At 54.1% G+C, this 12281-nt stretch overlaps 2 protein-coding genes across 2 annotated transcripts; one reads left to right on the top strand and one right to left on the bottom strand.

Annotated features, from left to right (window-relative positions):
• Positions 1-5948: 5948 nt before the first annotated feature.
• On the top strand, positions 5949-8011 carry CCM_01169 (C2H2 transcription factor; the record flags this gene model as incomplete). The annotated part of the gene is made up of 2 exons (XM_006666326.1): positions 5949-6388; positions 6454-8011. 2 exons carry the CDS (start codon positions 5949-5951, stop codon positions 8009-8011), a joined length of 1998 nt encoding a protein of 665 aa, XP_006666389.1.
• Positions 8012-8725: 714 nt separating this feature from the next.
• CCM_01168 (Fungal transcriptional regulatory protein) lies at positions 8726-10912 on the bottom strand (the record flags this gene model as incomplete). Its single annotated transcript, XM_006666325.1, has 2 exons — positions 8726-9746; positions 9798-10912. The coding sequence occupies 2 exons, from the start codon at positions 10910-10912 to the stop codon at positions 8726-8728; spliced, it is 2136 nt and encodes a 711-aa protein (XP_006666388.1).
• Between the last annotated feature and the right edge of the window lie 1369 nt (positions 10913-12281).

Raw genomic sequence — 12281 nt, 5'->3', positions numbered from 1 at the left:
ACAGATACGCGAGGTCTTACAAGTGCAACCCGAGCAGTCAGCAGAAGGGTGTCCTAGTCGAGTAACCCGACCAAGAAGAATTATCCTTGTGATGTCTTGTACACAGTCTTGTACACAGTCTTGTACACAGGTGAGTTGATCATGCCGAAGCTGACATGACTGTTGTGCGCTTCTTCCTCAGCTTGCTACGGACAACGGTCTGGTTTGCGTCAGAGAACTGGCATTTTGCTCTGCTGCAGCCAAGAACATTATGCAACGGTAGGAAAACGAAACACCGAAAAGGGCGCGATGCCTTTATGCACATAGAACAAATCTGCCGCAAAGCCATTATTTCCTCATGCTGTCCCGCTCTCTACTCGAACCTAGAGCTGGGTCGGGAGCTCGCCCTGGCGCGCCGCATATGTACTTCAGGCCAAGAACCCTGCACGAACAAGGCACAAGGATGCACAGAGCCTCCTCGCGGTGCCATCTGTACATGCTTTGGGGGCGGCGAAACTCGTAATTGGCGGTCAAGACGATGGGCCCTGACGTAGCTCGAGGCAGCTATATCAACAAGTGCCTGGCCGTAGTTGAAAGAAGGCTGGTGCTTGCTTCGTGCTCTGACCTCCTTGGAGGCGGGGCGGAAGGCTGGGCGAATACCTAGTGATGCATCACCAGGGCTATTGTTCCCTGCCACTGCGACTGGTCGTCGCATGAATACGAAGTACGGATATTCAAAGGGTATATTATCATTACAAAGATTCAGCTTCCAGGGAGAAAAAACCCACCCCCAAAAAGCAAGTGGCGGCCTGCTCGTGGTGCAATTTTCCATCTTACTCGAACAACACGATGTCACGGTCACCGGCTTCCAGATGCAGGCTCCGCCCTGTAAACGAACAGGCGTATGGGCTCAGCCCAAGACACCAACCATGTTTTGCAGGACCGTTTCTCCTCAGCACGCGCACACTTCGGGAGGCACTTGTGAGGAAACACATCTTCTCCAGTTTTAACCTGCAGAAAAGGCTGATCCGGTCGCTAGGATCAGCTCTGGTGTTGCACAAGAGGATCCGCCAAGCTGGGCAATGGCATTTACGCCGGGGAGCCAGCCACCAGACCAACTTGCAAGGCAAAGGAAAAAGGCATGAAACAACAGTGGCAGCGTGGCACGGCATGGTTGGCCTGATCATGGTGGAGGATTCATGCCCTGCCGATGGTGCTTAGCTGCAGAGCGAAGCGTGACCTACATGCATACATGCATGCGCCACGGACAGCAATGCGCATTATGGTGTTGCCGTCCATGCTGTGTACAGTAGAAGAATGCCAGAAATCGAAAAAGAAAATCCCAAGACAAAGTCGGCCCATCTGTAAAAACAGAGAAAACAATTTCGATGCGAATTACTGATGAAGGAAGAGTTAAGGGCTCTCTGTAGGTCATATGAGCATGGTTGCTCGATCCAGTCAATGAGAGAGATGCTTCTGGCGATGATACAATACGGCTGCCCTATTAATAAAGGAAAAATAAAATCAAAACCGTCAGCGACTAGAAAAGAAACTCGAGTGGTCGAGAGCAAACTTCAACAACGTTAGAAAAAGCCGTGCGTGTGCGACACCCTAGCCGGAAAGCTACTTGTACACCTGCTGTAGCGCATCGATGACAGTAAACTTTGTCAACTTGAGTCCAGAGCCTGCGTGCACGCGACATGGTGCAAGCACATGGCCAGTGTTTTTGCTGCAGCTTGATGAAACTCATGCTGCAGGCCGCTTCCGCAGCGGGCAGATGTGCCCTAAAACGGGATTCGGTTTGCGGCGAGGCATTTTGTCTTGGGCCGTCGGCCACCGCGATTGGACGATGCACGGCAAGCTTCCCCGGACTGGAATGCAGGCGCTGTTTACGGATGAAGGGTGAGCGATGGCGATCGATCTGGTCTTGCTAGGGAGGTCCTGGACTCCGTCACAGCAAAGAAGGGCATCGGGGTAGCCCCTGGCGATTTGCACTATAATTGCAACGGGTAAATTATACAAATTACCTCGAGGGGGGGAGAGCCCAGAAACGGAATAGATCTGGCCATGGCGCACGGCATTGACTTTGGAAAAACCACCGTCTTTCTCTTTCACCAATCCAATGCCCGGCATGCAAGGAACCTTCTATTTTTGACGTTGGGAGCTATCCACTCACTCACTCTACGCCACGTTTGATGTTCACCCGTTGCTTATCGCCGCGAACAGACTGAAGCTGTTGCTAGTAACAGCACTGTATCAGATTATCAGATAAACAATGGAAATAGCCTTGAAGCCGTTCTTGTGCCAGAATATATGCGGAATTCTGAAACTGAAATGGCAGCTCCAGGAGTTCAGAAAACAGCTAATGTCGCTGGTCATGCAAGGTGTATGCTGAACCTCGAGGTGTAAGATGCTGTTGATGTCTGTAGTGTTTCGCTTTTGCCCTCTATATTTTGGAATGAAACGACAATACAGCGGCTATCCAATGAAGAGTATAATTCGTACCCGTCATCGGGCTAGCCATACGTAAATGGGCAATCGCAAACTGTAACTTGGCAGGTCTCTTAATTCAGCTAGATTCATCACGTCCGCATTCAGGCGCGATACTTGCCATTCCGCAAACGGAGAGGGAGGGTATGCTAACCACACCGCGCATCACACTAACCAGCAAGGGAGGGGTTGTGTTAGTTTTGAATAGGGCTAGTTACGATAAACTTGGGCTCTCCAGAGTAATAAGTACATTGTACGGAGTTTTGCGTAGATGAGGCTGAGAGGGAGTTTGTTGCGGGTTGGTGTGACAGTGACGACAGTCGTGTGTAGGATGGTGCAGTGGTGGTGCAATGCGTTTGTATGTCTAGAAAATGGGGGATTGCCAGAGGTTGCAGGAAATAGAAGGAAAATTCATTGTGCTGTTTATACAAGCAGAGGCTGTGATGGATGTTGTTCTGCAGGCAGGAGAAGACTGTGTGGGAATATAGCTACTAGATTTGGCGGGCGGATATCTCCAGGAGCACGGAGTATGGATGGCAGCAGCGGGCAGGAGAAAGCAAGGGAGCCATGTAAGATGCGGTTAAGGCCGAAGTGGTGATACCATTGGTGGTTTGCGTTGAAAAACGCCCCGACGTTGTGTATCGGGGGTACGGGCAGTGATAGGGCAGGGCGAAATGCTGCCGCGCGGAGAATTAATTGACGGCGATGCTTGGGCTCGGGGATGTCAAGACGAGAAGGTGGTGGGCGAGTGGGGAGAAATGGCGGCAGTGGCGAGGGCAGGCGGGGCACCTGAAGTCGTCGACGAAGCCACCAAAGTCTGTGCCTGCAACCAGAATTTCGTACCTGGCGGCGAGCTGGGCCTCTTGCGGCGGCGACAGGTACCTTGCGACGCTCTGCAGTGCAAGAGCGGAGGCAAGATGGAATTCAGCGAGGCGCTGACTGGCCCCAGTCAACGCCACAGCGAGGTGCTGGGGCCCAAGATTTTCCCTCGACCCCTCCCCCACTTGACGGGCGTTATGTACCTGGCCAGTCTGCGCTAGGTTGGTGCAGATGACCTGTACCTTGCTTGCTTGCTTCTTACCTCCGGACCTATCTGCCCCTCTTCTTTACTTTTCCTTCTTGCTAAGCAACAGGTACTAAGGTAAGCAGTTCTCTTGGTCGGCTTGGTCGGTCACTGTGAAGTCACCCAACAAACTAACCCGAGGCCGCCCTCTCTGCTCTCTGGATTGTGCTGCCTTTGTGTTCGGCAGCGACGGAAACGTTGGTGCATTGGATACCGTGGCTGTTGGGATGTGGGCTACCTTGACAAGGTGGTAAAATCTACGACTCAGTACCGTTTCGCCCTCGCTGACTGAGTCGGGCTCTGAAAACAGGCGTGGAACAGACACTTTCTCACCGCAGATATCGTCGTCACTCCCGAGGAGAAAACACAACACACGGCTCTTGGCAGCAACGATGTGATGTGGCCCGGATAGGCCCTTTTTATCCAAACCTTGCTGCCTACCTACCTACCTATGTGAATGCGCACTGCCCACAAACTAGCCCCAGGCACCACCAGTATCTGCTGACGACGTGCCTCATCACTCGGACTGGACGACGAGTAACAGACACAGCATAGTCGTCTGAAGGCGCTGACTAGTGGCTGGGTCGGGCTTTTGCGATCACCATTGCGCCAGTGGCATGAGGAGGAGGCGGTGGTGGCAGTGGTAAAAAAAGTAGGTGGCGGCTCTTGGACCACCATCCATTACCTCGACCACCCACACAACCACTCACCACTCACCACTCACTTATGCCACTCGACCCCTCCTTGGCTCGTCGTCCCCCTCGCTGTCGTCGTCCCCTTGCTCCCTTGCTAGCAACAGGGCTCGGGCTCCGCCAATATCAATGGCGCCAACCTCCTTGTGCATCAGTACGTTGGTTTTACAGAAGAAGAGGGAGAGCTGGGCTCTGGCGCACAAGCCTCTCGTTTTTCTCAAGGTACACAAGGTCACCGAGTGCACCAGAGAAGATTTACAGCGGGAATTCACTTTGCCTTCTTTATTAGAGAGGACAAGTCATGATCATGGCAGCTGTGGTTGGGCTCTATGCGGCCGAAATAGAGTTACACTGCGAAACGCAAGCTGGCACACAGCCATGCGAGGGCAGTGGTAGACGCCACCACGTCGACGGACAGCCGGGTTGCTGGGATGTGTGCTGTTACTTGAGACGCATGCCGCTGAAGCATTGTGTGTATTCGCCGGTTACACTGCAAGCAGGTAGGCAGGCAGGCAGAGGCAGGTGGCCCTCCTCCAGCCAACAGCCAACGAATAAAAGCCGAGTCCAAAGACATCAGCCAAAAGCAGAAGAGCAAGCAAGCACCGTGGCTTCATCGATCAGCCATGTACAGATTAGTTAGTAGTTAGAGCCCAGCCCCAAGCTCCAAGCTGAAAGGCTTGCACTTGCTGATGGGCGATGGCGGTGGTTGGGGTCTCTCGCTTGCCTGTCGCAGTGTCCCACCCCGGATCCGGACTCCACCAAGACGTGCGTTCGAGGGGAAAAGCAACCACAAAGACATCACCTGTCTCCGCCCACCCACTTGTCGCCACACTGGCACACCTGTAAGAGTAAGAGTCTTGAGCCCCTGCCTCTCGCTGCGCTCGTCTTGCCCGTCTCCCCAAGCACGGTGCACCCGTCCTTTTTTCTACCAGTACATCTTGCATCCTGTTCCTGTCCGTATCCTGTACCTCCTGTACCTCCTGTACCTCTCCCACTCATTCTAAAATCTCTGTGCCTGGCCTGCAACCTGGCCCTTTTATATTCATTCTCATCCTAACTGCACATCCGTCGTGACTCGTACATATTCCACTCGTCGTGCAACCCACCCGCTGCCTTTTCTCTGATTCTCTTAATTGCTCCTCTACTCCTCTGCTGCTGCTTATCCTGCCCGCCTCCCCTGGTCCGCCGTCGCTACCCTGACTCAATCTCGGGTCAAGGATCCATCTGTCCCTCGTTGGCCCTCGGCCCCAGCCAACCTCGTCGACACCTGGCAGCATTTTTCTCTCCGTCTTCCTTCTTATCCCTCCTCCACGACAGGCAGGCTTTATTCCAAAGACGAATATCTTCCAACATTTTCCCTTTCTTGCATCGGGCACCCTCCACTTCGCATGCTGCCTTTGTCTTCCAGCACCCCAGACTCCGACATACGCCATACTACCCACCGACAGCCTTCCTTCACCATTTGTCTCGGGCGCTTCTGCTGCAACAAGTTGATCTAAATACATCTACCACTCGTCCAAACTTGCACCATCTTCTCGTCGCTGCATTATCACGTTGCTACCGTGGTTGCCCTCACCCCGCGCCGACTGCGCCCGCTTCTCAGCCTCACCGCAGCTGTGCTTGCTACAAACACCAACACTTGGGAAACATCACCAGTCTTGCGCCCTTGGCCCGACTCCTCACACTGTGACGCCGACTTCACCTAGCCATCGCCTCTGTCTGCGATGGCCGCTACCTTCCGGCCAGTGAATCCTCTGAATCTCACCGACTACCACAGACACCCAAGCGCCATCATGACTTCGTCCCCAGCCACGCCCCGCCCTAACACGGCGCCTCAATCACAACTCGACATGCCGAAAGACGTTGGAAAGACACCAACAAGAGTCACCTTTGGTGTCTCTAACGATGCTCATAACCCTCAACACGAACACCCCGAAAATGCAAACTCCTCCTCAACGACATCGCCGAACAGAGACTCGATGGATGTTGATATGGAAGACTCGGATAACGAAGCGGGTGGCGATGACGGCGGATCTGACGGTGAAAGTCTAAATGGGGATGGAACTAAGTCCAAGAAGAAGAAGTCGCAACGCTTCTACTGCACCGACTATCCTCCCTGCAATTTAAGTTTCACCAGAAGTGAGCATCTTGCCCGTCACATAAGGTATGCGGCGTTGGCCTCGATAGATCGGCCCCCCAAATATATTTCCCATGCTAACGCTCTATAAGAAAACATACTGGAGAACGTCCGTTTCAGTGCCACTGTTCACGTCGCTTTTCTAGACTCGACAATCTTCGCCAGCACGCGCAGACTGTACATGTCAACGAAGACATTCCCAACGACTCCCTCGCCGCCACCGGTTCTAGATTCCAGCGTCAAATGCGCACCGATAGAGTTCGGCAGGCTGGCAACAGAGCCCGAGCATCAACCAGCGGCAGCGCTGGTGGACCCTCTCGCGGCCACTCCAAGTCACTATCGACATCCAGCATCAACTCGATAGGCTCGATAGGCTCGTCGTATGGAATTCCGATGCACGCAGATCGCCGCCGGCCGCCACCTCTTGTCATGTCGGATCCACGATCCCGGATGTCAGTTGAGTCATACCGCAGTGGTGTTGAAAGCAACTACTCCTACAGGCCTCATTCTCCCAGCGACTTCAGCACTCCGACGTCAGCCGGCTTTTCTACCGCCCAAAGTAGTCCACGCTGGCCCTCTGGCGTGGGATCTCCGACAACCTCAGCACATTCACACTCTCGGTCCCAAAGCATGTACATGCCTGACCACAGAAGTTCAGCACGCCGCCTAAGCGTGCCCTCTGGTGTTGCTCCTTTCCAGTCCCACGGACCCCCTCCTCCTGGTCGCCTCTCGTTTGGCCCAGCGCTCGTAAACAGCTCGAATGCCGGCGCCTTCTCACCGCCAAATCACAACTCTGTCCCTTCCGTTGCGGGACACCCCACAGGGTGGTCTGGCCGCCGCGACAGCACTTCCAGCAATGGTCCAGATGATGGCTGGCGCAGACGCACCTGGCATCCAGATAGCCGCATGTTAAACGGTCAGCAGCCGCCGCTCAATGCACAGTCCGCTGTTCATCCGAACCCTCCACCACCCATGGCCACGCCGGCCAATACACAGTCCAACTTGCGACTACCTGGAATCGAATCTTTCGACCCTCTTCCGCAACGCCCGCCGACGCCGCCCCGGCGCACTCATTCCCCAATGGCTGTTGATCCCGAGACCTACCAGCGTCGTATGCCCAACGCACAGCTGGACGCTATCCCCGTGGATGATCGCCGCAACCTGAACATGTACGATGCTAGTCTTCAGCGTGGTATCAACCGGCTTGATATTGGGCACCGCACTCCTCCAACTGACAGCGCAGGCAGCTGGGCTGCTGAGGCGAATAAGGCAGTTCAAGCCCAAGGCGAGCGTGTACATAGCCATGTTCGCTTCGAGGAGCCACCGCGTGAGCGTTACGGCCCACCCCCATCGCGTTCTCTTCACCAGCATACTATGTCAGCTCCATCGTTTGCGACAAGTCGGGATACTAAGCGCCATGGCTGGTACAATGGTCCTACCGCACAACAGAGGGAAGGTCCGCCCACGCAGGACAACAGAGCCGCGCAAGTTGACAAGATGGAGCATCCCAACTTTACTGCATTCTCTGGCTTCCCTGCGCGAGAACAGCAGCCGCCGGCTCCACAGCAGCAGGAGCGTCCTGCCAACAGCCGTTTTGACGCTCTTGTTGCTGTTGCCACTAACGAGAGCACCACAGCCACAGCTTACTAAAATGACATTGGGCCTGTCCTTGACTGTCAAGTGCTGTGGAATCCTCTTCTAATGACCTTATGATTTTTTTGGACATGCTACGGTGGGAGTTTTTGTTTTTTTTTTTGATTTTGCCTTTATGCGTTACGAGCGGTTGATGGACATGAAGGTTTTGCTGTATGAGTAACGTGAGCTACTTACGATGCTGCGTGACGTTTTGACGAGTTTCCGATTTTGCATTTGTCCACGATTTTCGAAGTATAAAGACCTGTCTCCAAGACTCACGTCATGATAGTGGCTCCCATCATGATTACCAGGAGCAGGACAAAGAATGAACCCGGAGTCCAGCTTGCGAACTGGTAATACTGTTTATATTGATACCCAAAGAATTTTTCTTCTGATTTTTTTTATTTCATCCTCCTCTGTGCAACTGCCTCTCTTGATACCGTGGTCATCTGACGAAACCTTGAGCTCTGTGCGAGTGATCCCCTTTGAGTAGATTATGCTCTTCTTGAATAGTCTCAGTTTTGCCAGACGATTTACAGTGTGGCACTTGCGTGATTCATTTCTACCGTAGCTATCAAATGGCGCAACAATGCGTTCAACGCGTCTGCAGGTATTACAAATAAATAGTACATTCTTCCCTGCTCATATCGCCGGTATCTCTTCACCTGCCCCGCGAGTAGTGTACAAAGCCCATGTTTAAAAAAAAAGAACTTTCCTGCCTCGTGTGTTTTACAATCCGCCGTTGAAGCCGCCCGCCGCCGCGAAGCGCAGCTGGTACTCTCTCAGATCCGCCCAGTGGCCGAGCTCCGCGTCCTCATCCTCGGCCGTCATGTGGTGCGCGTCAACCCCGGCGTTGCTCGTCTCGCCCGTGGGGCCCGTCTTCTCCAGCTTCATGAGCACATCGATGAGCTGCTCGAGGGCCTCCTCCGACTTGACGGCCAGCGGGCCCTTGCGGTGCGGCGCGTCGTTGAGCAGCGTCGACGCGACCTGCCGAATCTTTTCGACGAGCGAGCGCCCGTTGGGCTCGAGGTTGCGCTGCGAGATGCAGCCCAGCACCATCAACAGGTTCTGGACAATGAGCTCGCGCTCCGTCGACATGAGCTCGTAGATTTCCTTGTCGTCGCCGCCATCGTCGTGCACCAGTAGTTCTTTGCTGTCCTCGGACTGGTTGGCCCCCTCGTGCTCCGTTAAATGAACGTCGCGCAGGTCAAAGTAAAGCTCAACAAAGTAGGACCGTGTGGCGAGCTGGGACACAAAAATGTTGGCCTTTTGGATTTCGTATTGCAGCTGGCGACGACGGACAGGGTGGGCTTTGATGGCATGACGCAAATCGTGCGAAGGTTGCGTATTGGGCCACACAGGCGGGACGTATTGCATGCCGGACTCGTCCAGGCTCGCCAGTGGATTCGCTTCGGCACTGGAGCTGCCCAACTGAAGTTCCGGTGGCAGGTTATCAATGATGCTCTTGGCAGCCATCAGGCCGTCCCGTAGCAGAATGCGCTGATCAGCCCATGGCAGCGTGCTCATACCGTATGCGAGCTCGAGGCTGACGATGCCGTTCATCGTGGTATATATATCAATGGCGAAGCGGAATCCAGTGAGCAAAGTAACCGTGCCGTCAGCTTGGTGATTTACTTCATTTGCTTGAATGCCCATGTCGTCGACATTCTCAGGGTATGCAGGGTATGGGAGATTCGGGGTGGATGGTGCAATGACCATGTCATTATGCGATGTGAGCTGGAATAATGATCTAATTTTCGTCAGTAGTTGCCTTGCATAGCCAAGTTTCGGGAGGATTTACCTATTACCAAGGAGCAAGCACCAGAATATTCTCTTTCCAATCTGATCCTTGATGTGATTAAAAGGGAGAGGTTCGTTCCCGTAGGACTCGTGTCCGAAATTTGGTTGTTCGCCCTGGTGCTTGGGTCGCGTGAAGCCAAGCTCGCGAATAAGAGTAAGAGTTTCGGAAAGAAAGACACGAGCGACATTGAACTGAATGGTGTATGCCGCGCCAAGACCCAGAAAGTAGCTAGCCATGGCGTCATCCAGAGTTTTGGGTTGCTTGATGGGCCACCTGGCGCCTCGGGTATGAAGTGCAATGTCACGACACTTGTCCACCATCACCACTGCCTTTGGAAAAAGGTGGATGCTGTGTTGTGACTTGAGGTGCTCTCTGACACAGCGAGGAAAAGACGCGACAAGTGCGCCAATCATACTGGACAGCAGACCAAGAAATTCGGGACGGGTACGATCTTCTCGGTTGGCAAAGGACTGACGGAACGTAGGTTCGTGAGGAAACGGCGCAAGGGGATGAACATAGGTGAAGAAGTCGTCGATAAGCAGTTCGAGAACTGGCATCGGCGCTATAGACTCGGCGTCAAGAACAGCGTCAGACGAAATGGTCAGTAGCGTCTTGGCCGCAATATGAGGCGATGGCGAGGCGGAGAAGCCATCAATTTCGCCCTCATGCCGTGCCTTTTTTGCGGCCTTGGCAGCTTCTGCGTGCTTGTTCGGCGGCCCACGACGTTTCGTCTCACGGTGGTAGGTGCAGTCGACATTGAGCTCGCGACAAGGCCGGCAGGGGATGTTGGAGTCGTCGCATTTGACTTTTCGCATGCTGCACATGTCGCACGCGCGTCGCAAACGAGTCAGCTTGGGATTGATGGTCGGATCGCGCATCAGGGCACCCTGCCCGGGCACCATGTGCGGCGAGGTCATCTCGGCGCCGGGGCCGAGATGATGCGCGACGACGGCCTGCTGCTGGCCGACGGCCTGGGCAGCGGCATGCTGCAGGGCCTCGGAGTTTTGGATGGCCTGGGCGGCATCGCTGGCCGCCTGCAAAATCTCCAAACCATTGCTGGCGTATGCGTGCGCCGTCGTGTGGGGAGACGGAGGCGGTGGTGGAGATGCAGACATGATGCACGAGTGATCGCGGGCGCGATTCTCCAACCGGGTGTGTCTGGCGATGGCTGATTGTCGGCGGATGTCCGGGAATTGAGGTTGAAGCGAGGTGAAGCCGATGGTTTTCCAGGAGCAGCAAAGTGAGCTGGATGGCGCGGGCAGGCGTGCGGCCGCTGATTGGTCAGTGCCAACGCGTGGAAGGCACAGTCACGTGCGCCGATGGTTTGCCAGGAGATCTCGTGTGAACTAATTTAGCGGACGGACTTGGCGTGGCTACTGATCCTGGTTCCTGGTCTGCAAATGAGATGTGTCTATGACATTGGAACATTACAGGGGTCTTATAGACTGATAATCTCGACCAAACGTTACCTTGATCCAGTGGTAGTTTGTTCATACTTGAGATGCGGACGCTGCATACTGCCATGCATGTATATGTGCCGTAGGTATGCAGAAATAGTATTTTGGTGCAGAGATCTTCTATGTACATAGTTGAATTTATCCCGCAGTGTAACTATAAAATGAACGGTAACACCACTATGCTGCAGGGGTCAAGTTCCGGACAGTGTTGATGCGCAGACAGGTAACTAGGAGCTGTCCCACCGGTCATTATTAAAGGCGCAGGCGATGCTGGCAACTTTTGTTGCGCCTTTGGAGTGTAAATCAGAGTCATTCGTCCATGGTACGGAAATAAAATTACCATGATCCTCGAGGGAAGGACTTTTATGCCGCTCACCGCAATTCTAAAGCCGACAACAGGCGTTCGGGCACGTCGTCCTGTTACGCCCGTCAATGTACAGCACGTCACCATCCGCTTCCTCGGCGCGCCAACGTGTGAAGATTCAAGTCTGCACAAAAGCTTTTACTCCAATATCACGAACCTATCAGAGCGACAGCTTATGCATTAGCGGCGTCGTGGTGGCTTTCCGGCCAGGCCCGTGCAAAGTGCAAAGCCAGACAGGGCGGGCTAGATCAGGCCAGGCCCTCCCTAGCCCTCGCCCAGGCTGCAAGGCCCACAGGCAATGAAAATGCTCACTGAAGAACCCCCGTCACAAGGCTTCACGCCACTGTAATTATCATGGAAGGTGTAATGTTCAATGTTCCTGCTGTCCTTTGACGTTACAGCGCTGCCGGGTCGACTCTCCAGCGTTCTCCAAGCCACCGCTCGCTCGCCGGGGCCAGAACCCATTGTTAGCTTCAACCTGGGAGGGGCGCCAACACACACGCCGCCTGCTGTTATCTCTCATTGTCCCTGGTCCATGTGAACTTAGTTTATAATAATCGCTTCCATCCCATTTCTCCTGCTGCCTTGTCCCAGACTTGCCTCCCTCCTCTGCACATGCTCCCGTCTTGTCAACTTCGGAGACCTTCCCGCACGATCTGGGAC

Source organism: Cordyceps militaris, assembly GCF_000225605.1.
Source record: "Cordyceps militaris CM01 unplaced genomic scaffold CCM_S00001, whole genome shotgun sequence".
In the NCBI taxonomy this organism is placed as follows: domain Eukaryota; kingdom Fungi; phylum Ascomycota; class Sordariomycetes; order Hypocreales; family Cordycipitaceae; genus Cordyceps; species Cordyceps militaris.
This window is presented reverse-complemented; position numbering and strand designations above follow the sequence as displayed.